Genomic DNA, 26,662 nt, shown 5'->3' on the forward strand with positions numbered 1-26,662 from the left:
CCCCCTGAGGGCAGAAGCAGAATCTTAGTTCGGTTACCAGTATCTTTAGCTCCCAGCACAGTCCTGAAACACAATCTCCGTACGATAAATATTAAATGAGTGAATGAACAATTGCTGAACAAATTGGATGAATGAACGTAGGTAGTTAGGCACAGGTATCGTAATCGAACTGGACTGGCTGTGTCAGTTAACCCTTTCTCTGTCCCTGCCTCGCACTTAGTAAGCTTGCCTTCAAAACCGCGGTAGCGAGTACCCGAGTATTTATGATGACGCCACTGACCACGCGATCCAAGAGGAAGGAGCGGGAGGAAGGGAGGAGCCGGAAGCAGAACCGCCGCCGGGAGTTAGCGGCGCCTCAGTTGCCATGGAGACCAGATGGTCTAGAGGGTCTGCCCCGGCCTCGCCCTACGAGTACGTGGATACGACGTGGGCTTCAACCCCGCATTCAGATGGGTCCAGAAACCTCGGCAAGCCCTCCGGTACCTACTCCGAGGGGTACTACCATAGCTTCGCTAGCAGGCCCAGCCGCTTCCCTCAGGGCTCCGAGCCGCAGCTGCTTCGCCTGCGCCCCTCCTCGCGGCGCACCCAAGACATCTCCCACTTGCTCACCGGCGTCTTCCGCAACTTGTACTCGGCTGATGTAATCGGCGAGGACTTGAGCACAAGTCTGATCAAGGCCCGCGGCAGTGAGAATGCTGTCCACCAGGCGTTCGTGGATGAGCTGCAGCAGGTAACGCGGCCCCGGAGCCCCGCGCTGCGGTTGTGGCCGGGGACCCAGGGCGCGCACGCAGGACGCAGCGGCGCTGGATGCGTGTTGGCGTCTGTGAAGGCCAGGCGTTGGCTGGGCCTCCGGGGATGCAGCTGGGAAAGAGCAGATCAAGTTCATGCTCCAGTGGATCGTGCTCTAGTGGAAGGACACTGTGTTCACACACGTATCTGTAACACTATGTCTGGTTCACCACACACACATACACACATTAGATATTGCATATATAATTAAATGAAGCAGCTGGGCAGACAGCTGAATCGTTTTCTGGAGGTGATAAAACTGAAAGTCATCCCCTTTTGGGGTATCTTGTATCACAAACCACAACCATAACTGAGACATTCCTGCCCAGATTTTAGAAAGCATGCCCAATCTCTGGGACAGCAACTCTTGCTTGAATCGTCTGCACACGGAGGAAACCAGCGGACTTGGGTCCTCTGTGGAGTCTGCTTTTGCTGGCCAGACAGCTGTTGCCTCTCTTAAACTTGAGAGCACTCTTCCTCCACCTCAATCCCTTATCCCGTTTGTCTCCTGCCTCCCAGATCTTCCTTTTTCTTCTCTGCTCCATTCCATCCTCTACCTGCCCCATAAATGATATTCATCCCACTCTAGACCTTCATTCATTCCTTCATTTAACACGTTTGTGGAATGTCTACTATATGCTGTATTCTCTTCCGGGCTGTGGGATTCAGCAGGGAATCAAATCTGAGTGTGCAGGCTCGCACACGCAACCTGTCCTCTGTAGCTTACTATCTAACTGGGGGTAGATAGACATTAACAAAATGCATATCTATATAATAAGTGAGATACTGATGGGATAAGTCTCAGTCCCTCCCTGGGTTATAGGCTTCTTGAAATCCAGCCAGGGTCCACGGATGGAACCTCTGCACTGTTCCTCCTGGCCTACCATATACTCTCTGCTAAGATTTTAGCCTACCCAGGCCACACCTTGTCCTTGAACTTCTAACTCACAATCCTGTCATTCACATGAGCCAGAATATGTGGAGCATTATAAACCTATAAATCCAATGGCTGGTCATCCAGTTCATTAGATTCAACCTCCATAATATCTCTTCCATGAGTAGCCACTATACCTGGGTCTGAACTGGCAAATAGAGACCCTTCTTTTTGGAAAAAAAGGAAAAGAAAAATGTGAATTTATTTGAAGATAAAGGTAATACATGTTCATTACAAACATTTCAGAATGCAGAAAACCTTAAAGAGTAATCCCATAGAAAAAGAACTTTGCCAAGATAGGTTGACTTTATCAATTATGATATATCCACTGTAGAATACTATGAAGTTGTTTTAAAAATGAATTATACCTATATTACAGACAACTGGTGGCCGTTTATTTTTTATTTATTTTTTTAGAGATTCTAGGCTGAAATGCAGTGGTGTGATGACAACTCACTGCAACCTCAAACTCCTGAGCTCAAACGAGCCTTCTGCCACAGACTCCTGAGTAGTTAAGACTATAGGAGAGCACCACCATGCCTTGCTAATTAAAAAAAAAAAAAAAGTTGTAGAGATAAAGTCTCAGTATGCTTCCCAGGATGGTTTTGAACTCTCATGTTCAAGTAATTTTTCTGCCTTAGCCTCCCAAGTTGTTGGGGTTATAGGTGTGAGCCACCCAGTTGCCGTTTATTAATTTAGCAAAAGAGTCATAAAGGAATGTTATGATAATCTCATTTATTACAATACTACATATATGCATGGGAAAAAGCTGAAAAGTTTTTTTCCTATCAGTATGTTAACAACGTTGTCAGGGGGCATTTAAACTTATGTTTGCATACTTCTATATGTATTGTCTAAACTTCTACAATGCACATAAGTTAGTTTTATTATTACAAAAAAGAAACTTTGAAAAGAGCAGGCTTCTGTCATTCCACTTCTGTGATTCTACTGTTCTGATACTTACACATCTCTCTTTCCTTTTTCCTCTTCCCTTCTTTACTCTCTCTTCATTTGTCTGTGGATGTCATGGCCATATGACTACACAGGACTAGAATTCATTCTCCCTGAGAGAAATAATAATTATCATTCAATATGGAGTGTCTCTCTTGACTGAGTTCTCCCGTGGACAACCTCCTTGGCTGCTGGTCTTCCCCAGCTCCACCTATAGAAGTAATGTATAGTCTAATGATTAAGAGCAAATGCTCCTGAACTGTATGTACATCCTGGTTCAAATCCTGGGTCCTGGGCTTGGCATCTATAGCTCAGGGGCTAGGGCACAGCCACATACACTGGAGCTGGATGGTTCGTATCCAGCCAAGGGCCTGCCAAACAACAATGACAACTATAACCAAAAAATAGCCAGGCTTTGTAGTGGGCGCCTGTAGTCCCAGCTACTTAGAAGGCTGAGGCAAGAAAATTGCTTAAGCCCAAGAGTTTGAGGTTGCTGTGAGCTGTGATGCCATGGCACTCTACCCAGGGTGACAGCTTGAGACTCTGTCTCAAAAAAACAAAACAAAACAAACAAACCCTGGGTCCACATACCCCGTGCGTGACCTTAGGCAGTTCTTACTTATATATGCCTCAGTTTCTTCATCTATCCCTATAAAATGGGAATAATAGTAATAGTAATATCCACTCCATAGGTTTTGAGGATTAAGTAAGTCAATACAGTAAAGCATTTACAACATTGAGCATTTACACCATAGTAAGTACTTGGTAAGTGATAGTTAGCTACCTCCTTTTGGCCTTCATTATATCCTTATTCATATACTATCATAGCACTTTTAGGACTCTATTTCACTTATTTGTATCCTTGCCAGGTCCCTCCTGCTAAAATATAAATGTTTAGTAAGCAGAAACCTTATCTGGTTCCTATCTCTCCCACAATGTACATGGTAAATACACATTATTAAAAGAATGACTAAATAGACATCTGAGGTCCTACCAGCTCTAGATACAAGCAACACCAGCCCTTGTACAACCTTTTATATTTTTTGAGAGATGAGAGTCTTACTGTGTTGCCCGGGCTGGCTTCGGACTCCTGAGCTCAAGAGATTCTCCTGCCTCAGCCTCAGACTCAGCCTCCCAAGTAACTGGAAGTACTGGATTGTGCCACCACATCCAGCTAATACAGACTATCTTTCAAGCTATTTTCTGCCTATAGAAGCCTAAACTAGAAAATATGAATTAGAAGTTTGGCTGGCTGATTAGTCAACTAATGGTCTTGAGTATGTTGGATATCCAGGGTGGACTCTCTGGGCTCTGATGCTATGAGAGAGTTTGGGAGGCAAGATGTTTCTTAGTAATCAACACCTATGAAGGAAAGAGAGAGAACAGGATTGATCCATGAAGAAGTTGAACTGTGATGGGCACCCAACAAACCTTGGAAGTGCAGCAGATTGCTCTGGAGAGAGTATTGCTTGCCAAAGTTTCTTTCTTTGTGTCAAAATGGCCAGACGTTACATTCCTGCCTCTCTCAGTCACAGATGTGGGTGCTACAGAAAGGACATGGTCTCAGGCAAGCCCGTACTAGCAGCTTAGGTAGGCTCTGGGGGGCTGTCTATTGATTACACTCCCTGTAACTAGGGAGCAAGTCCTTCCTTGAATAGGGGTCTAGATGACAGCACAGGTAGTGTGCTAACTTATACTTAGTATGTCACAGTTTGAAAGGCAGCTTTTTTTTGCTATGGAGCCAGGAGACAGGTTACCAAGCTTGACTCCGTTACTGACCTTGCTGTGAAAACTTTAAGTCATTTCCCTTCATGGGTTTGGTTTCCGTTTTCACATCTAGTAAGTTGGACCAGATAGTTATGATAGTTCATTGGCTATTCTCTTGTGCTTCACTGTAAGCCCTGATGCTGCAGTGCAGTTGAGTAAAGCTATGTAATCTCACTATATTTCTGTGCTCATTTGATCATTTACTCACCAGATTCGGGAACTCTATAAGCAGAGACTGGATGAAGTTGAAATGTTGGAGAGACATATCATTCAGGCCCGTGCACGGGCCCTGGCAGAGAAGGAGCGGGCCATGACCCAGGCCAAAGTACATGTCCTTCAAGACTCTGTCAAGTTGCCTCCAGGTGTGTATAAAGAACTCCCATATAGGGCGGTGCCAGTGGCTCAAGTAGTGGGATGCTGGCCCCATATACCAGAGGTGGTAGGTTCAAACCTGGCCCCAGCCCAAAGCTGCAACAACAACAACAAAAGAACTCCCATTTGCCTGCCACTGATTTCCCAGGTGATAAAATTTTATTGTATTCACTCCATTGCCCACTTCTGGTCCTTTTCTGAATATTTGGACAGCAAGTTGCAGACATGTTTCATTATCACAGAACACTCTTTTGTGCATATGTCCAGAGCAAGGATACTCGTACACATTCAACATCCAACCTCCAAACCAAAAAATTGACATTGGTGCAAGACTAATCTTTGACCTGCAGATCCCTTTTAACCTAAGTAACAGAGAGAGGCTCTCTAAGGAAATAGGGTATTTATTTGGGAAGGGGCGCTGCAATGAGAATATGCATGTGATGGTAAACTGGGTGCATACTGAAGGAAGTAGAAGAAGACAAAGGGTTATAAAGGAATAACGTGAAAGATTGTGGAATTGTTTTGAGATAATTATCCTTGACTATAAGAATCAGTAACAAGGATGGTGCCAGTCTGAGAAAGGGTGGACAGGCAATTACTGAGCAATTTTTTGTGTGTGTAAGGTTATGATGACCTTTATGCAAAATTGTGGGTTTTGCAAATTCTCTTGTGATGGCTCTTGTTATTAGGCATTTGTGCTTGAGAACTCTCCCTTCAGGGCCTTCCCCAAATCCACTAGTCAAGGTTTTTAACACTAGTAACTCCATTTTGAATCTGGCAGCTTTCACAGCCTATTCAAATTTCACTAGCTGTCCCTCTGTGGCTCTGTTGTCTCTGGCCCAGGATCCTATCCAGGAAGTTATTGTCATGTCTCTTTTATGGACTCCTTTGTTTGGAACAATTAATTGATTTTTTTTCATGCCTTTTATGTTCTTAACAGTTGTTGGTGGGCCTTTTATTCTGTATAGTGGTTCTACCTGATAGTTTCCCCATGACCAAACTCAGGTCATGCATCCTGGGTAGCAATATCACATAAATTCTTTGTTCTTCTCACTGTGGCACATTAAGAGGCACAGGTGGTATTTACCTCCATCATCTGGGCAGGTTAGAATCTTCCAAAGTTCTCCACATTAAATTCTCCAACTGAAATTATAATTGATTAGCATTTTGTGGAGAAGTATTCTCAGATTACACGAATGTCTTGCTCCTCATCTTGGCTCCATCATCAAACCACCAGCATTCACTGAAAACTCTCTTTTTAATCAACTATCTCTATGGCAGTATTTTTTTTAAAGTAGATTATTTGTTGAAGAAATTGGTTTGTTTTTCTTATAGATTTGTCCGTAGTCTGGATTTTACTGATCTTAGCATTGGGCTACCACTTAACTTGTTCTTAGGATCCCTGTATTTCCTGTAAGTCAGTAATAAATTCTAGAGCAGGGGTCCTCGAACTTTTTAAACAGGGGGCCAGTTCACTGTCCTTCAGACTGTTGGAGGGCCGGACTGCGGGCCCTGGGACAAGTCGGCTGCTAAGCAGGACAGGCAGCGGTGGCAAAAACACCTGGCGGGCCAGATAAATGTCCTAGGTGGGCTGCATGTAGCCCGCAGGCCGTAGTTTGAGGACGACTGTTCTAGAGACTTTGTGAGGTTTAGGTCCAATTGTGGTGGGAAATCCACTTCATAGATAGTACTGTGTGCTCCATTCAGGGGGCACATGATATCTGTTTTTTTCTTTTTGGATGATTCTGGCAGCCTTTTATTTTATTAGGGCTTATAAATTGTAATGAAATGATAATGATAATGATAATTCTAACATTTCTTTTTTATTTGTCAGCTGAAATACTTTGTTTTTAAAATAAAAAGTTATTTCTTTTAGCATCTTCCAGAGGTGATTAAGAATATTTGTTTGGTTGTTTTGGTATCATTTTGAGCTCATAGATTTTATGAATACAATTATGTTTATTATCTTTGTTGATGCTCCTCTTTGGCCAATGAGCCTTTGCAGGTTGACTCTTGACTGTCATAATAATCAGTTGTCTTTAATAACTTCCTTGCTTTCTTGAATGGTGAGATGTTCCAGGCTCATCTTGGGTGTTTCTGGCTCCCAACCTGGAATCAGGCATTTTTCCAGGAAGCTCTGGTTCCTTTTACTCCCTACCCCCAACCAAAGACTTTGATCTATCCTCCTGCACTCCTGAAAATTATAATTTAGGAGACATACGCAGCCTAAAGGGAAGGATATAGAAGAAGGGAGAAAGGGAAGAAATAGTGCCTTAGACATTTACACTTGTGGGAGCCTGCTAGGGACCATATGCTATATAAGTTGCATAGGTTATCCCACTGAATCCTTCCTATTATTAAAATAATGAGTTGTGAGGTAGGTTTTCTTCCATTTTATGGGTACAGGAATTAAACAGATGATCAAATAACTTCCCCAAGCTCAGAAGGAATGGGGCCCGGAATTGAGTTTAGGTGTGTTTGCTGTCAAACTCATCTCTTTTTTCTTTCAGAAGGAGGCAGGCTGTCCACCGGGTACAGTGTTTTTGGGTGCTGATGACTTCCTTCAGGGTGTGGCTCGGAGCAGAAGCCCTGTGGTTTGTGAGGCATGCCAACTGTGGGGCTCAGGTCTTTGACAGTGAACTCTCAGGCACAGATGAGCCATCTCTGCCTGTTGCCCCACCACCACCACAGCAGAGTTGAGCTGCCAGAACCCTTAGATTGTGGTTCAGATAATGATGTGGATTTCAGCAGAGATTATTGGTAGCAAATTTCCAGGAGTCTTTATTCCTGATTATCTGATGTCCTCAGAGACCTGAGAGTGGGATACTATCCCTGTCATTTTTTTTTTTATTTACTTTTGGCTAGAGATAAGAGGACATTAAATAATTAACTATTTGGGTTTTGAAAAATAAAAGTGAAATAAAACATTGAGAACTGGGAGACAAACACCAGTCAAAAGTTCTTCAAAAAATAAAAATTCATTTTATTTTTTATGTAAGAAAATATAAAGTTATAAACAGACATTATCTGCCATTTCTCAGCCTTCTGCTGATAATATGACTTTCTTTTATTTCAGAAGTAGCAGAAGTAGAGACCTTAATTCAACTCCACAGATACGCCTCTGGTCTCTGCTTCTCAGAGCAGGGCGAGGTGACTCTTTTATTACTAAGATAACTGTAGCAAGGACAGTCCCCTAAAACTTTTCTCATTTGAGACACAGAGGCAGCCTTTCTCTGTTCACTGATTAAAAGGTCACAAAGTGGAAAAAGTACATAAATTCTCAGATAGAGGGAGAAAGATGATAAATTCTGAAGAATATCTTGTGCTTTCATTCCCTTCCCTTGCTGGCAACTTATCCATATTATCTTCTGGAGAGTGGAATAGCCAACACCTTGTAGAGCCAGGCTTGGGAGCCATAGGGTCAGTGTAGGAAGCTCACCCTTTCCAGATGAGAGAAGATGGTTAAAAGGCCAGTCCAAGGTTTCCAAGGCACACCTGGGACATGTCCAGGACTGACAAGGAGAGACGTTTTCCTAATGGCTGACAAAATGACCCCAACTTCTGCAGACTAGCACCTAACCACCCATAGCCTGGGGGAGGACTGTGAAGAGAATGGTGTCCTGATGAGAGAGGATACATCTCCTTGTCACGTGGCCTTTGCCTTTTGTATGGAAGTCTTATCTTTTGGTATTTCAAATAGGCCATCACCAAAGCCCTTGAGAACTGGGCTGGACTGTGTCAATTTGGCATTGCTGCTACTCACTGCTAGCCATGCAGAGACAAGGGACTACACTTCTCAGAAAGGTCTTCCCCACTATGGTTCCTGAGAGGTTTAGGGATAGAATCTGGCCAGGGTCCTCAAGAAAGAAAGGAGGCCAGTATAGGGATTAAAGGTAGGCTTTCTTTTGAAGGAGCAGAATGGAGTCTGACAACAGACTCCCTAACACAGTTTCAAGGGACTTTATTAGTGTTGTTAGAATATGGGAGGGGGTCATGAGAGGTGAGAGAAGTCATCTTTCCTGCAGAGTGAATGAGACTGTGTCTGAAACTGATTTTAGAATTATTGCCTTCCACAAAAGGTGTTAATCTTGCACAAAGGTTTTATCTCTAGTACCACCCAGGACCAGAGTAGGAGATTCTGATGCTTCCAGAAGCACCGGCCTTGAAGCATTTCAGGAGGGTAGAGAGGGGGGTTACTGTGACCATGCCATTTGTTCTCTGATCTGCTTTCTGTCATTAGCTGTCTCCCAGAATGGCAATATTCTTGTCAGGGTCATGAGGATTTACAGGAGTATGGGAAGGGAGTTGCTGTAATCATGAAATTTGGTTTCTGGCCCCCTTTCTTTAGCTACCTATCTCCCAAATAACTGTTCTTTTGCCAGCGTCCTGAGGATTTCCTCCCCACAGTTCCAGCATAGGTCAGATGATGAGAGGCTCTTGGTGAGTTTTGGAAAGGAAAAGTCATTATTCTCAAGAAGCAGTAACAAGCAGGTGATTTAGTGGCCATGAGTTTTGAAGCAACTGCTAGATAACTTCTTGAGAAACCCCTGCTTTAGTGTTGCTTGCTGAGGTTGTTAGTGATATTTTTAGTCTGTGTTGCTATAAAGGAATACCCCAGGCTAGGCTGGGTAATTTATAAAGAAAAAAAAGTTGACTTGGCTTATGATTCCACTGACTGGAAGATTGGGAATCTGATGAATGCATCACATGGCTGCCACTCAGGGCAAAAGGCAAAGGGGAACTGGCCTGGGGAGCGATCACTCGGCAAGAGAGCAAGTCAGAGTAAGAGTGCAGATTCCAGGCTCTCAAGGGAGCGAACAACAGACTGAGAATCCACTCCCACCCAGCCCAGGGAAAGCATTAATTATTTTTTGAGGGATCCACCCTCCTGACCTAAACACCTCCCATTAGGCCTCACCACCAACGTTGGGGATCAAATATCAACACCATGTTTGGCGGGACAAATATCTAATCTATAGCAGATGGCTCCCAGACCTTCTTTCCCTCACTCTATAGTCCCCTGTATTAACTTTATATGTGACATACGTAAAGTGGTTTTAAGAGGACAGAGGTAACTCCACTTTGTAAAAACCTGCCACAGAGTATCCTGTAAAAAGTTCCCACCCACAGAAAGCTCCCGGCCCTAAGAAATTCCTCAAATTCCGCGAAATGCCAAACCCTTGGAACGCCCCTCCTGGAACCCAGCCAATCAGACCAACCCCTGCGACCTCCAGTAGCAATGTTCTCCTGCATTTTTTTCCATCCCATAATATGCACCCCCTTTTAAAGAAAACAGACAATAGCAAGGCGCGCTCTCAGCCCGGACCTAGCTGCTGTGTCAGGTCCCTGAGAGCCCAAGCTCGAGCTTGAATAAAGACTCTTTGTTTTTGCATCGGACTCAGCTCCCTGGTAGTTTTTGGGGATTTCGAGATCTGGGTATAAAAGTTTCTGTTTTTCTGACTAAACACCATCTGTTACAGTAACTAGGCCAAACCTCAAAATTCTCAATTAATATAAATGATGGGGGGAACATGTATTCTTCACTTATCTCATCTACATCCTTGCCTCCTAAGGGAAAGACCATTCAAAGGCACCATGTGTCAAGATAATGTTGATTAACAGACTAAGCAACAAAGTTTGAAAACATCTAACTCTTTCATTTATCCTATTTATACCTTAATTTTTATTGAAGTAATAAGTATACTTTTTTTTTTTATTTTGAGACACTCTGTTGCCCCAGGCACAGCAACTTTAAACTCCTGGGTTCTAGCAATGCTCTTGCCTCAGCCTCCAAGTAGCTGGGATTAGCTAGAGGCACCTGTTATAGTGCTCTGCTAATTTTTCTATTTTTAGTAGAGATGGAGTCTCACTCTTGCTCAAGCTGGTATTGAATTCCTGAGTTCAAAGAATCTTCCCATCTCAGCTTCCCAGAGTGCTAGGATTAAAGGTATCAGCCGGGCAGCGCCTATGGTTCAAAGGAGTAGGGTGTTGACCCCAAATGCTGGAGGTGGTGGGTTCAAGCCCAGCTCTGGCCAAAAACTGCAAAAAAAAAAAAAAAAAAGGCATCAGTCACCATGATCAGCCAATATACATGATTTTTAAAAATCAAATAGTTGAGAAGAAATTCTAATGAAGCATAAAAAGCCTCTACCTATAGATATCATTATAAATTTATCCAAATGCATAGAATATATAGCAACACCAAGCGGAAACCCTAGTATAAAACTTGGACTTTAGGTGATGATGATGTGTCAGTTTAGTTTCATGGGTAATAACAACATACACTCTGGTGAGGGATGTTGATAATGGGGGATGCTGTGCCTGTATGTGGGAACGGGATACATGGAAAATCTCTGTACCTTCCTCTCAGTTTTCCTGCGAACCTATAACTGCTTTAAAGAAAGCCTATTTTTTAAAAACCCTCCACCTTACCTCTCCTACCATCTGTTCACTTGCTGAAAGTAGCCATTTCTAGTTTTCTGTATACCTACAAATAATGTTATTTATATCTTCTATAAATGATATGGTTTTGCTACTATTTCTGAGCTCATCAACCATGTACATTAACAATCAGCTTCCCACTCTCTTAGATGAGGTTCTGTCTGTCATGCATCTGCAGGTCAGTGGGGGATTGGCTGATCTGACTGGGCCTGGTTTGCTGAACTGGCTTTAAGCTGTGGCTCTAGTGGGTATAGCCCTTGCTCCATTGGGCTCAGGTCTGCTCCTCTTGCATTCATCATGGGTTCAAGAGGAAGGGCAGGGAAGCTCCTATCACAATGACAGCAGAGGCGCAAGGGGGAGGGTTTGGCTGTACAGGCACCTTCTAGACTTAGCCAATATTTTGTTGGCCAAAGCATGTCACAGGGCCAAAATTGAGCGTGAAGAAGTATACTTTGTTTCTAGCAGCAGGGAGTGCAGAGTCTCATGGCAAGGAGCCTGGTTACAGAGAAGGTGAAGAATTGGGGCCATTTCTTCCATCTGACCTACTTCTCTTAATTCTATTTTGTGATAGCCTTCTCTGAATAACAAGATCTTAGCCCAAATAATACCATACACAACTTTGCCTAGAGTTTGGACTCTTTTAAAAAGTGACAGAATATTACTTAATGATTAGTTTCTTAAATGTCAACATTTTCATGGGGCTCTGAGAAGGAATTTTGTTAAATGGCCTAAGTGTGAAGGATGAAGAAAGTTTGAGTGCAGGTTCTTCCACATCAGTCTGAAACACCTTTGTCCTCTCCTTCCCTTCTGTATAGTGAAGACTGTTTTCAGATGGTGTGTAGACAGCCAGTTGCTACAGAAACATCATTTGATCTGCCCAGAAGATTACTACAGTGATACCGTGCCATTTTGCTCTGCACCTAAAGGTAATGAATGCCTCTGTGGTCTCTCAGAGCTTCTGATATCATTCCAGGGAGTAGCGGGGTCACACTGGCCATCTATACTGCCATTTACTTCCTCATAGTTTTGGGGGTTTTTTCTTGCTTTAAAAAAGTTTTTTTTTTTTTTTTTTTTTTGAGACAGGGACTCATGCTCTGTCATCTGGGCTAGAGTAAAGGGGCATCATCATAGTTCACTGCAGCCTTAAACTCCTGGGCTCAAGCAATCCTCCTGCCTCAGCCTCCCAGGTAGCTGGGACCACAGGCATGTGCCACCATGCCTGGTTGATTCTTTATTTTTATCTCTTTTCAGAGAGACAAGGTCTCACTATTTTGCTTAGGCCGGTCTTCAATTTCTTCTCAGCTTTATAGCTGAGAAGGTGTTTGGTGTGAGAGGATTGGTATCCGGAGAATTGAGGGTGCTGAGGAGAAGTGTTCCATGGATGGCCTGAGCTGCATAGGGCAGTAGGGCCAAAAAGACATAGCTGAATCAAGTATCATGGGTGCTAAGCCACTTTAAAGTTAGTTAGTTGGAAACCCAGCATCTCATGCAGGTAAATAAGAATATAGCTAACATGTTGAGGATAGGCATTGTGCTAAGAAATCTGTGGTGCTGCCAGTTTCCTTGCATTCTTGCTAGCCATGAATGTTCTCATTTAACCTTTGGGGGATGATCTTATAGATATACAAAGCTAATGCAAACTTTTATTCCTTGTGTGAACTTTTCAAAACGCATCCTCATATATGGGGTATGTGTCCACGTGTGTGTACGACAGTGGTCTGCTCACAGTCTTTGACTGGGTTGGAAAACTGGGAAATATTTTAACACTCTAGTCCTACATCTTAAATATATAGAATAAGTTCCAGGAATAATTCATATGCTGAAGAGCAAATACATCCGGTACGGTAAAGGTGAAAGCTTAAGAGAAAATATCAAGCTAACTGTGGCTTTGGTGGTTTTATTTGGTCATCTTAGAAACATCCACCTCCTCACCTTAGTACAGTAATTCATTTCCTTGGTGTCACAGGAAACTTCCTCCCTGGATATTCAAAACTGACATTTAGTTGTGAGATGCGTTCTGTCCCAAAGAAAGATCTGGACAAGAAGCCTGATGTTTCCTGCAAAAAGCTTAATACATTTGAAGATGATTTAGACTACACTGTAGACAGCCTGACATGGGACTCAACTCCTAAGATCAAACAAAGGAGCCCAGAAACTGTCAAGGTTAGTTGAAGCCTGTGCACAGCAGTGTGTGTGGGCAGTGGGGACAGGGAAGCAGTGAGGGGGAAGGAGCTCAGATGACACCAAAAGTTGTTATGATCCTCAATAAAGTAGAGTTTGCATTGGCCTGCTGGGGTCATGCATTTGGTCAATATGTAAACATGCACAGTCCTTTTAACTCTCACTGACTCTATACTATGGTGTGTTTCAAAGAGAGCAGTTTCAGCAAAAAATAAAAAATGGATGAACCACTTACGTGTGCCACAGAGAGAACTAGAGCGACTTTTGCTTGCCAGAATGGAGAGTCGGAACCAATTCCTAAAAAACCCTCGGTTTTTCCCTCCTAATACTCCATATGGAGGCAAGTCTCTTGTTTTTCTACCAAAGAAGCTGGCACAGGGTGTAGAGCAAGAACAAAGGTATGTCTTTTTGTTGTTGTTGTTAAATCATAACTGTGTACATTAATTCATTTGTGGGGTACAATGTGCTAATTGATAGATAAGTTGGAATGCTTACATGAAACTGGTTAACATAACCTTCACCTCACTTACTTATTTGTTGTGTTAAGACGTTTAGACTCTATTCATAGTTTTGACATGTACCCTTGCATTGTGCATATTAGGCGAGGTCCCACCAAATATCCTCCCTCCTCCCGCCCCCACCTCCTCTTCCCTCTTTTTTTCTAAACCAGTGGTTCTCAACCTTCCTAATGCCGCAATGTATTTTTATTGTTGAAAAGGGGTCATGACCCACAGGTTGAGAACTGCTGTTCTAGACTATACTATGTCTTTCCTTGACTTGTACTTTCAGAAAATCTGACCCTTTAGAGTAAAACCTAGAAAGTCCTGGGTCTGGTCTGTCTAAGGAGTTCTCTAGACTTTTCTGTGGGAGGGTAGTGGTATCAGAATAGAGTAGGACTTCAGGGTTATCTACAGATGTGGCCTTTGGACATTTCCCAGAGTCCTGGTTTTATGCTTTTCTTACCTGCCAGCATCTTAAGAAATAGAGGTTGGTGTGGCTCCTTATTTATATCTGAGCAATCTGGGTCCAATGCGAGGAATCTAACTATGTGCTCCTTCCATTGGATTCATATGTCTTGGATAGTAATGTTTAAAATTTGATTAGTCACAAAAAATTAGTATAACTGTGGTTTTTCTTTAAGAGAGTGCCTTTGGGCTCAGCGCCTATAGCTCAACCGGCTAAGGCGCCAGCCACGTACAACTAAGGTGGCGGGTTCGAATCCCCAGCCCAGACCCGCCAAACAACAATGACGGCTGCAACCAAAAAATAGCCGGGCGTTGTGGCGGGCGCCTGTGGTCCCAGCTACTTGGGAGGCGGAGGCAGGAGACTCGCTTGAGCCCAGGAGTTGGAGGTTGCTGTGAGCTGTAATGCCACGGCACTCTACCCAGGGGGACAGCTTGAGGCTCTGTCTCAAAAAAAAAAAAAAGAGAGTGCCTTTGCCTATATTTCAGTAATTGTCCTCATGAAAGGAATTAGTTGCTTCATGGGTTCAAAATTTTAGTGAAACTAAAACTATTAACACTTCTTTATTAGGCAAGTAATATTTTGTCATTAAGAAAAATTAGAAAATGGGTGGCACCTGTGGCTCAATGGATAGGGCGCCGGCCCCATATACCAAGGGTGGCGAGTTTGAACAGCTAAAAAAGCAGTGGTAACTGTAACAAAAAATAGCTGGGTGTTGTGGTGGGCGCCTGTAGTCCTAGCTACTCGGGAGGCTGAGGCAAGAAAATCGCTTAAGCCCGAGAGTTGGAGGTTGCTGTGAGCTATGATGCTATAGCACTCTACTGAGGGTGACAGAGTAAAACTCTGTCTCAAAAAAAAGTAAAGAAAAGAAAAATTAGAAAAGATAAATTTAGATGTGAATTTTATTTAATTAATTCATTTATTTTTTTGAGACAGAGTCTCACTTTGTCACCCTTAGTAGAGTGCCACAGAGTCATAGCAACCACAAACTCTTGGGCTCAAGCGATTCTCTTGCCTCAGCCTCCCCAGTCGCTGGGATTACAGGCACATGCCACAACGTCTGGCTATTTTTAGAGGCAAGGTCTCTCTCTTGCTCAGGCTGGTCTAGAACTCAAGAGCTCTGGTAATCTACCTGCACTGGCCTTCCAGAGTGCTAGGATTACAGATGTGAGCCACCACACCTGGCTGGAAACTAATATTTGAAAAAAAAAACAAACACCACGTGTATTAAAAACACAGTTAACATATTGATGTTTCAGCTTCCAGAGTTTTTCCTATGTATATTGAAAATACATGGTTACATATATTTTCACAAAGATTGGATCATACTGTGAAATTCTTTTATAACCTATTTTAACAACAAAAACCAACCCCCTCCACACACACACACAACCCACCTTAGGGTCAGGCATGGTGGGTTAATGCCTATAATCTACCTTTTGGAAGCTGAGGGAGGTTCCCTTGAGGCCAGGAATTTGAGATCAGCCTGGGCAACATAGTGAGACTCTGTCTAGACAAAAACAATTTTAGAAAGATTAGCTGGCCACAGTGGTGCACACCTGTAGTCCCAAATACTGGGGAGGCCGAGGCAGGTGAATTGCTTGGCCTAGGATTCTGAGGTTACAGTGTACTAAGATGAGGCCACTGCACTCTAGCTTGGGTGACAGAGTAAGACCCTGTCTTAAAAAGAAAAAAAAACTAAACTAATAAATGACATATTATGAATATCTTTGATGGCTTAGATGTATTTATTTTTACCTTAGTCAGTCACTACCCAGTATTTCATCATATGGATGAAACTAATGCCCTTTCTTTCCTCTCTTTTTCCTTCCCACAGCTGTGCTGATACTCCAGTATTTCTAGCTAAGCCATCAGTCGGATTTTTCACAGATTATGAAATTGGATCAGTGTATGAGGTAGAAATCTTGTTTCTTCACATATCTCACACATCTGCTTTCTTATTTTTTAAAGTCTTTATTATAAAATGTTTAAAACATACACAAAACTAGGGAAAAGGCTTATAATGACCCCTTGTGAGCCCATCATGCAGCTTTAACAGCTATTAATATCTACATTTTGCCAATCTGATTTCATCTGTTACCCTTACAACCTGTTCATGTGTCTAAGTGCACATGCACACATGAACACACAGGAGTCTTATAAGAAAAGGCTGCACGTTGTGTCATTCTTCTGGTAAATACTTTAATCATCAGTAAGTATCTCTAACAGATAAGGACTTTCACCCATAACACCATCATCACATCCAGCAGTATCTGGCTAATAATCACTCCTTAATATCAATTAATATCAGTTAAGACCAGTCACATCTGATAGTCCCCCATTTGTCAATTTGTTGTTGGTTTTATTTAATCAGAATCTAAACACTGCATTTGATTAAAGTATCTCTTAATTCTCCTGTAATTGATAACAATTCTTCCCCCACGTCTTGCTTTTTTAAAATGCTATTTATTTGTTAAAGAAGCTGCAATTTCTTACATTTTGATTTGGGTAATTGTGTTGTCTATACTATGGGGATATTAAACATCTTCCTTTATATTCCATATTTTCTGTAAATTGATAGTGAGATATAGAGGTTTGATTAGATTCAGATTTAATTTTTTTGGGGGGGGGCAAGAATACTTCTTTGGTGGAACTGCGTATTTCTTATTGCATTCTATCAGGAGGAAGCATGGTATCTGAGTTTCTCATTAACAGTGATGAATGGTGTCAGGTGTTGTAAGCCTGATTTATTCTTTATAAAATTCTTATCAACCTTTTACTTGATGGTCAGCGTCCTTGAAGACTGCAAGATGACTGTTGCCTAGATCCATTTTTTTTAAATTAGGGGTTATAAAATGGTGATTTCTAATTCTATTATTCCTTCTGTATTTATTAGCTGTGATTTTCTATCTTTTTTTATTAAATCATAGCTGTGTACATTGATGCAATTATGGGGTACACTGTGCTGGTTTTATATACTGTTTGAAATATTTTCATCAAATTGGTTAACATAGCCTTCACCGCTTAACTTTTCTTAGTTATTGTGTTAAGATGTTTATACTCTACACGAAGTAAATTTAACATGTACCTTTGTAATGTGATTTTCTATCTTAAAACAAATTCCTTCTGGCTTTTATTCATATGTCTTTCTCCTTGTACTCTCCTTACCTCTATAGACAATTATTTCAGTTAGTTTGAGTTCTTGTTTCTTTTTGAAACCATAAGCAAATATATGTATATATTTGAATCTCCTCTCCTTCGACTGTCCTCTGCACCTTACGTCCAGTTAGTCCCATAACAGCAGTAAATAGAGACTTTCCTCATCCCTTTTTCCCAGCTTCTTTCTTTCTTTCTTTCTTTCTTTTTTTTTTTTGGGAGACAGAGCCTCAAGCTGTCCCCCTAGGTAGAGTGCTATGGTATCATAGCTCACAGTAACCTCCAACTCCTGGGCTCAAGCGAGTCTCCTGCCTCAGCCTCCCAAGTAGCTGGGACCACAGGCACCCACCACAATGCCTGGCTTTTTTTTTTTTTTTTTGGTTGCAGCCATCATTGTTTGGCGGGCCCAGGCTGGATTCGAACCTGCCACCTTAGGTGTATTTGGCTGGCGCCTTAGCCACTTGAGCCACAGACACTGAGCCACCCAGCTTCTTTCTTAATGCTAACTGCTCAGCATCCTAGAGAATCAAGTCAAGATCAAACTTAGCAATTGCCACCTCTACTCAGTGTGTGCAAAGACAACCAGGCCTAATAATAACAATCTTTTCACAGAGGTGGGGATTGTACTTTGCAGTCTAAAGAGTACTTGCATATTCACAATCCTTTGGGAACTTCTCAACCACTCATGGCAAAAGCAGACCAATATGGCAACTCTAGTTAGAGGAAGCATTTTGCTTACTCCTTGAATTTAACAGTAATTGTTCTCTTATGTACTTCTGTACCTGGTCATCATACTTCAAGGACAGCTGGAGAAGTTGCCAAAGAGTCACTGGAAGGGAGCTATTAATAAAATCATTTCAGTTGGGGAGTGGGGCAGAGCAAAGGGAGAGCTGCTCAAGAATGTATGGAAGATTCTTGTTTGTAGGACTTGAAGATGCCTGGTGTGGAAGCCTGTGCTCAGAGCCTGGTGATCCCAGGCACACAGACGGCCAGGGAGCAGTCTTTCTTCCACTCTTTTCCTTGTTGTCTACTGCTCATCCTTTTGATCTTACATAGTTGTCACTTCTTTGGAAAGTCATCCTGACCTTCCCTGACTGGGTTAAACCCTATGACAGGCTCATTTTATACCACTTGCTGCTCTTCTATGACATAATTTTATATTTATCTTCCCCACTAGGCTGTAAGCCCTACATGGGAAATATTTATTTCTAAGTTTGTGTTATCATTTTATTACAAGTTTCTGACATATAGTAGGCCCTCACTAAATATTTGCTGGTTGAATTACACAAATACTTGGATATGGGTCTATCCTTCTCATCTCTGTCTATTCCCAAAAAGGTTAACAAGAACTAGTGAAAGATGCTCTCTGGGCTTAGGCCTGGTTCATGGTGACATGGCTACATGCACCAAGAAGGTGGGGATCCTCATACACATAGATCATGAATACATTTATGCATATGTGGGATACAATGTGTTGATTTTTTTATACAATTTGGAGTGCTTACATCAAATTAATTATATAGCTTTTGTCTCATTTATTTGATTATTGTGTTAAGACATTTATGTTCTATACTTGATAGATTTGACTTGTACCCTTGCAATGTGCTCCATAGGTGTGGTCCCACTTTGCATTTACCTGGGGCAGAGATTAAGGGAATAGCTCAAGCCCTGAGATATGGGCAGAAGAGCTTATACCCCTTATCACAGAGTAAGATCCTCTGTGGCAACCCTAAGAAGAGAAGCTCTTCTGCCCATATCTCAGGGATCATGCTACTCCTTTGATCTCTGCCCCAGGCAAATGCAAATCTCCACAATGGGTATACGCTTTGCCTGTTTACTAGGCAGAAAGCAACCCAGTTAATATATCTTTCTACATCTTTGCCATAGTCTCTTCTATGGCCACTTTTCCTCAGAGTGCTCATAGATCCAGCAGGGCTATTTGTAAGCTGTTTCTCCAATAGGCCAGAGTTTCAGAAAACGCAGGAAGCTTGCTAGCAATGGCTAGCTTAAATGTAAAGTAGCTGACTTTTCTTTGTTCCAACTCACCCAACTACTTTTTAATTTTCCTCTTTTTCTGGGGGTGCTTTCCCTTGCCAAGAATGAGGCCTTCGGTCCCCGTTCTCCCAGCACCAAGTACACTTGCTCCTTCTGTGGCAAAACCAAGATGAAGACACAAGCTGTGGGGATCTGGCACTGTGGTTCCTGCATGAAAACAGTAGCTGATGGTGCCTAGACCTACAACACCACTTCTGCTGTTACAGTAAAGTCTCCCATCAGAAGACTAAAGGAATTGAAAGACCAATAGGAGCTCTACTTTTTCAGATAATATAAACCAATAATAAATTGGTTCATTTAGGTAGAAAAAAAAGAAGTAGCAAAAGATGCCTTATTTTACACACAGACATGTATATAAATACATAAATAACATGACTTTCCAAGGGATTTTGATAAGTTAGTGAATGACAGCTCAAAAATGGGTAAGGTGGCTCAGCGCCTGTGGCTCAAGTGGCTAAGGTGCCAGCCACATACACCTAAGGTGGCAGGTTCGAATCTAGCCCAGGCCGGCCAAACAACAATGATGAATGCAACCAAAAAAAAAAATAGCCAGGTGTTGTGGCGGGCACCTGTGGTCCCAGCAACTTGGAAGGCAGAAGCAGGAGACTTGCTTGAGCCCAGGAGTTGGAGGTTGCTGTGAGCTATGCCACGGTACTGTAGCCAGGGCGAAAGCTTGAGGCTCTGTCTCAAAAAAAAAAAAAAAGTAAGGTATTTATTCCTTTAGAAGGTTGATAAACATGGAAAATGCTTAAATATATGAGAAAGTATATGTGAAATGATGTTAAAGTGCAACATAATGATTATGACTATGTAAAATCTGGGCACATGTGTCTAGGAGAAGAATCAAACATAATTAGTGCATTTCAGGGAAGAGACTTAAGGGCATCATTTTTTTTTACAAACTTATATTAATGATAATGAAACTTTTTAAATTTAAAAATATATATGAATGAGAGGCTCAGTGCCCGTAGCACAGTGGTTGTGGCGTCGGCCACATAACCAAGGCTGGTGGGTTTAAACCCAGCCCAGGCCAGCTAACCAACAATAACAACTGCAACAAAAAATAGCTGGGCATTGTGGCAGGCTGCTGTAGTCCCTGCCACTTGGGAGGCTGAGGCAAGAGAATTGCTTAGGCCCAAGAGTTTGAGGTTGCTGTGAGCTGTGATGCCATCGCATACTACCAAGGGTAACACAGTGAGACTCTGTCTCAAAAAAAAAAAAAAACTAATTAAAAATATATATGAATGAGAGTTAGATATTTAACTGTTATAGAAATTTACAAGTAACAAATGGGGGAAGGCTAGAATGAACTCTATAGTATTAGATTATAGGCAGATATATAAATATGGGTTCATGGTATAAAAATATTCATATACATACAGATGGATAGATATAGGAATAAATATAGATGCACATGAATGTTTAAGTTACTATACATTCATATATTTCCTAACTGTGTTGGCTAAGAAGAATAGAATAGCAACACCCTGGTAAGAGTTGGCATACCTAGTGTCCAGATCTTGGTTTCTAAATATCATTTTCCAATAAAAGGAATCAGGGATCCTTGGAGAACTAATTTATTCCAGAACTGAGACAGGGACAATAAAAGATGAATTTAGAGGATCTTGCAGTACCAAAAAGTAGGGAAGTGCTAAAAGAGAGAGAGAGAGAGATGTGATGGAGTTGCGGGAACATATCAAAAGCTCCCAATGGCCAAAGCTAGAACTCAAGCAACAAAATAAATAATGATCATGTTAGGTTATGGTCTAAGAATAAAATAAATGTCAATGAGTCCATATTGGTATAAATAATTATATGAATGAATAAATAAATAAATAAGGGAGAAGGGACAACTCTTCATTACAGAAGAATTTGGAATCATAATGTGGAAAGAACAATAAAAATAAAAAAATCACCATTAAATACCACACTAATAATTAGTTGGTAAATGTTTAAGTAGAAGCAGATAATTTCATAGATTTTTCCTCATCAGACATTTTTTTTTTTTTGAGACAGAGTCTCATTATGCCACCCTAGGTAGAATGCCATGGCATCACTGCTCAAAGCAACCTCAAACTATTGGGCTTAAGCAAGTCTCTTGACTCAGCCTCCCAAGTAGCTGGGACTACAGGTGCCCACCACAAGGCCTGTCTATTTTTTTGTTGTTGTTGCAGTTGTCATTGTTTAGCAGGCCTGGGCCAGGTTCAAATCAGCCTACCTCAGTATATGTGGCTGACACCCTAACCACTGAGTTATGGGCACTGAGACATCATCAAACATTTAATGAGTACAAAAATAAAAGCAGTAACTATACAGTGGAGAATCCTGGAACACACCACTTTAACCAAGATATTAAAATTAGCGCCATCATTAATAAGACACATGAGTATGATGTACTCCCTATATGACATGCTGAGAAGAGCACCTCTTCTCAAAATACCTCTGTGGCATTCTTCCTAAGTGTGTATAACTTTAGTCTAATCATGAGGAAACATCACAAAGATCCAAACTGAAGGGCCATCTAGAAGGACATGTTATGAAATGATGCACCAGTACTCTTTTAAAAGTCTCAAGGGGCAGTGCCTGTAGCTCAATCAGCAAGGATGCCAGCCACATACACCTAGGGTGGCAGGTTTGAACCCAGCCTGGGCCTGCTAAGCAACAATGACAACTGCAACCAAAAAAAAAAAAAATAGCCAGGTGTTGTGGCAGGTGCCTGTCATCCCAGCTACTTGGGAGGCTGAGGCAAGAGAATCGCTTAAGACCAAGAGTTTGAGGTTGCTGTGAGCTGTGACATCACAGCACTCTACTGAGGGTGACAAAGTGGGACTCTGTCTCAAATAAATAAAAAGCCTCAAGGTAATGGACAAGGAAAGACTGAAGAGTTGTTGCAGAGAGAAGGAGACTGAGAAGCAATGACAATCTGATGCAATTTCAGATTCTGGGTTGGTCCTGGGGTAGAAAAGAAACAGTGGGACAACTGGGAAAACCCAAGTAAATTCTGTGGTTTAGCAATATATTGTACCAAGCTTAACTTTTCTTAGTTTTGATAATTGTTTTTTTATAAGATGTTAACATAAGGGTAAGCTGAATGAGAATGCTCTGGATTATTTTTGCAACTCTTGTAAAAGGATTATTATCTCCAAACACAATATTAAAAATACATAGACATTAGGGACACTTACAGTTAGTGCAATCTGCCAAAAAATGAGAATTCTGGAACCGAAATTAAGTACTTAGCAGAAAAGTTTAACAGCAAAATAGACACAGATGAAAAGAATACTGGCACCTGAGCCAGTGACTCCTGCCTGGCCCTTGTAACCCATGGCCTTGTGTTATTATGGGAGTGTAGGATTCTCCCCTTCCAGTTGGCACCTGTGGTGGGGTGGGGTATCTTAGTTGCTTATATATCTCCACAGCTGAGATTTCAGCCCAAAGCCACTGATTCACTAGGATTGGACAAAGACTACCTGAATACTGGCCAGCGCCATCTAGCCCCACCACACCAAGCAGGTCCCCAGAATTTCAGGCTGTAGTTCTGAATGGGACCTTTGTAAAGCTTTAAGGGAAAGGCCGTAATCACCAGTCTCAGTTCTTGGGTAAAGGGCTGGTTAATTACAACTCCAGGAGACCTCAATTCAATTTCACCTTTCCAGCTTCTCTAGCCAAATGGTGAAAAATAATCTTGGGGCGGAATCAGTGGAAAAACTCTGGAAACATGAATAATTATAGTAGATCAACTTCCCCAAGGAATGACAAAGGAGACACAACAGAAGATCCCATTCATAAACAAATGGTGAGATGTCAGAAATCAAATTCAGAATTTGGATTGCAAATAAGATTAACAGAATGGGGTAAAGATGGAATTAGAAATTCAAGGAGCAATTCAAAAGTTGTCTCAAGAATTCGATGCATTCAGCTCGGCGCCTGTGGCTCAAGCAGCTAAGGCACCAGCCACATACACCTAAGGTGGCGGGTTCGAATCCAGTCCGGGCCCGCCAAACAACAATGATGGCTGCAACCAAAAAAGGGCCAGGCGTTGTGGCGGGCCCCTGTGGTCCCAGGTACGTGAGAGGCTGAGGCAGGAGACTCACTTGAGCCCAGGAGTTGGAGGTTGCTGTGAGCAGTGAGGCCATGGCACTCTAACCAGGGGGACAGCTTGAGGCTCTGTCTCAAAAAAAAAAAAATTCGATGAATTCAAAGAGAAAATCACCAAAGATTTTGAAATGTTGAGGCAAGAACTTGTAGCCCTCAAAGATCTGAAAAATACAGCAGAATCCCTCAGTAACAGAATGGAGCAGACAGAAGAAAGGATCTCTAACATTGAAGATAAAGCTTTTGAACACTCACAAGTGCTTAAAAATGAAGAGAAGTGGAGAGCAAAAATGGATTATTTCCTGAGAGAATTGTGGGACCACTCCAAAAGAGCAAACATTTGCCTCATAGGAATCCCTGAAGGACAAGAAGATGGTCTGAAAGGCACAGTTACTCTATTCCAAGAGATAATTGAGAAGAACTTCCCAAGCATGGCAAGAGACATGGAAATTCAGATAGCAGACAGTTTCAGAACCCCAATATGACTCAAGCCAAATAAAACATCTTCTAGACACATTGTAATTAACTTCACCAAAGTTAATATGAAGGAGAAAATCCTGCAAGCAGACAGACGTAAAAAAATCATAACCTGCAAAAGGAAGAATATTAGAATGCCTACAGATCTCTCTGCTGAAACTTTTCAAACCAGAAGACGATGGTCATCGACCGTCAATCTCCTGAAACAAGACTACTTTCAGCCCAGGATCCTGTATCCAGCTAAATTGAGCTTCATTTATGATGGAGAGTTAAATACCTTAATGAGATACACACATGGAAGAAATTGCCATAACCAGACCAGCTCTTCAAGATATCCTCAGACTTATCCTTCATAATGACCAGCACAATGCTCTACCACCAAAGTAAAGTCACTCTGAAATTCTTGACCAAAACCCAGTTTCCACAGTGGTGAAAAGATTCAAAATGTCTGCTGGACTTTCAAAAATTTAGACACCCAAAATACTACCAGGCTTATCAATACTCTCAATTAATGAGAACAGCTTAAACTGTCCTCTTAAGAGGCACAGGTTGGCTGACTGGATACAAAGACTCAGGCCAGATATCTGCTGCATACAAAAATCTCATCTTACTTTAAAGGATAAATATAGACTCAGGGTGAAGGGATGGGCATCTGTCATGCAGACAAACGGAAATCAGAAAAAATCAGGGGTGGCAATTTTATTTGCTGATATGCTAGGCTTTAAACCAACAAAAGTAAGGAAAGACAAGGATGGTCACTTCATATTTGTTTTGTTTTGTTTTGTTTTTTTGAGACAGAGCCTCAAGCTATTACCCTAGGTGAAGTGCCATGGCATCACAGCTCATAGCAACCTCCAACTCCTGGGCTCAAGTGAGTCTCTTGCCTCCACCTCCCACGTAGCTGGGACTACAGGCACCTGCCACAATGCCTGGCTATTTTTGTTGTTGTTGTTGTTGTTGTTGTAGTCATCATTGTTGTTTGGCAGGCCCAGACTGGATTCAAACCCACCAGCTTAGGTGTATGTGGCTGTCACCTTAGCCACTTGAGCCACAGGCGCCGAGCCTCACTTCATATTTGTTAAGGGAAACACTCAACATGATGAGATGTAAATTATTAACATTTATGCACCCAACCAGATTGCTCCTCAACTTATAAGAGAGACCCTAACAGACGTGTGCAATTTAATATCTTCCAGCACCATAATAGTTGGAAATTTTAACACCCTTTTGACATTATTGGATAGATCTTTCAATAAGAATCTAAGCAAAGAAATTTTGTACTTAAACTTCACCATACAACAATTGAATTTAACAGCCATCTACAGAACATTTCATCCTAACAAAACAATATACATTCTTCTCATCAACCCATGGAATATCCTCCAAAATTGATCACATCTTAGGTCACAAGTCTAACCTCAGCAAATTTAAAAGTATAGAAATTATTTTGTATTTTCTTGGATCATCACACAATAAAAGTTGAACTCACCAATAATAGGTATCTGCATACTCATACAAAGACATGGAAACTAAATAACCTTATGCTGAATGATAGCTGGGTCATAGATGAGATTAAGAAGGAAATTGTCAAATTTTTGGAACAAAACAGTAATGAAGACATGAATTATGAGAATTTGTGGGATACTGCAAAGGCAGTCCTAAGAGGGAAATTTATAGCATTGCAAACCTTCCTCAGGAGAACAGAAAGAGAGGAAGTCAATAACTTAATGGAACATCTTCAGCAATTAGAAAAGTGAGAACATTCCAACCCCAAACCCAGTAGATGAAACTAAATAACTAAAATTAGAGCAGAATTAAATGAAATTGAAAACAAAAGAATTATTCAAAAGATCAATGAATCAAAAAGTTGTTTTTAAAAAAAATTCAACAAAATTGATAAACCTTTGACCAATCTAACCAAAAATAGAAAATTAAAGTCCCTAATATCATCCATCAGATATGACAAAGGTGAAATAACAACAGACATCTCATAAATTTAAAGAATCCTTAATGAATACTACAAAAAACTTTATTCAAGATTTCAGATTCAGAAATATGAAAATCTGAAAGAAATTGACCAATACTTGGAAGCACACCAACTTCCTAGACTTAATCAGAAAGAATTGGAAATGCTGAACAGACCTATATCAAGTACTGAAAAAGAATCAACTATATGAAATTTCCCAGAAAAGAAGAGCCTGGGATCCACATCAGAAGAGTCTGATGGATTCACATCAGAATTCTACCAAACCTTTAAAGAGGAACTACTTAACCTTTTCCAAAACATTGAAAAAGAAGGAATACTTCCCAACACATTCTATGAAGCAAATATCACCATGATCCCCAAACACAGAAAAGAAAAACTATACACCAATATCTTTAATGAATATAGATGCAAAAATATTCAGTAAGATCCTAGCAAACAGGCTCGGCGCCTGTGGCTCAAGCCGCTAAGGCGCCAGCCATGTACACCTAAGGTGG

At 41.5% G+C, this 26,662-nt stretch overlaps 1 protein-coding gene across 1 annotated transcript in view; it reads left to right on the top strand.

The window, feature by feature from the left end:
- The first annotated feature begins 364 nt into the window (after positions 1 to 364).
- Positions 365 to 26,662, top strand: part of DLEC1 (deleted in lung and esophageal cancer 1) — an 84,858-nt gene continuing 58,560 nt past the window's right edge. Inside the window, exons 1-6 of the mRNA XM_003781896.3 lie at positions 365 to 730; positions 4,653 to 4,803; positions 12,070 to 12,180; positions 13,221 to 13,417; positions 13,628 to 13,833; positions 16,236 to 16,314. Of these exons, the coding sequence (XP_003781944.1) occupies positions 365 to 730; positions 4,653 to 4,803; positions 12,070 to 12,180; positions 13,221 to 13,417; positions 13,628 to 13,833; positions 16,236 to 16,314 (1,110 nt within the window). The remainder of the gene's footprint in view (positions 731 to 4,652; positions 4,804 to 12,069; positions 12,181 to 13,220; positions 13,418 to 13,627; positions 13,834 to 16,235; positions 16,315 to 26,662) is intronic.

The sequence above is a fragment of the Otolemur garnettii genome, unplaced genomic scaffold (assembly GCF_000181295.1).
Source record: "Otolemur garnettii isolate 467f Iridium unplaced genomic scaffold, OtoGar3 scaffold00002, whole genome shotgun sequence".
Lineage (NCBI taxonomy): Eukaryota > Metazoa > Chordata > Mammalia > Primates > Galagidae > Otolemur > Otolemur garnettii.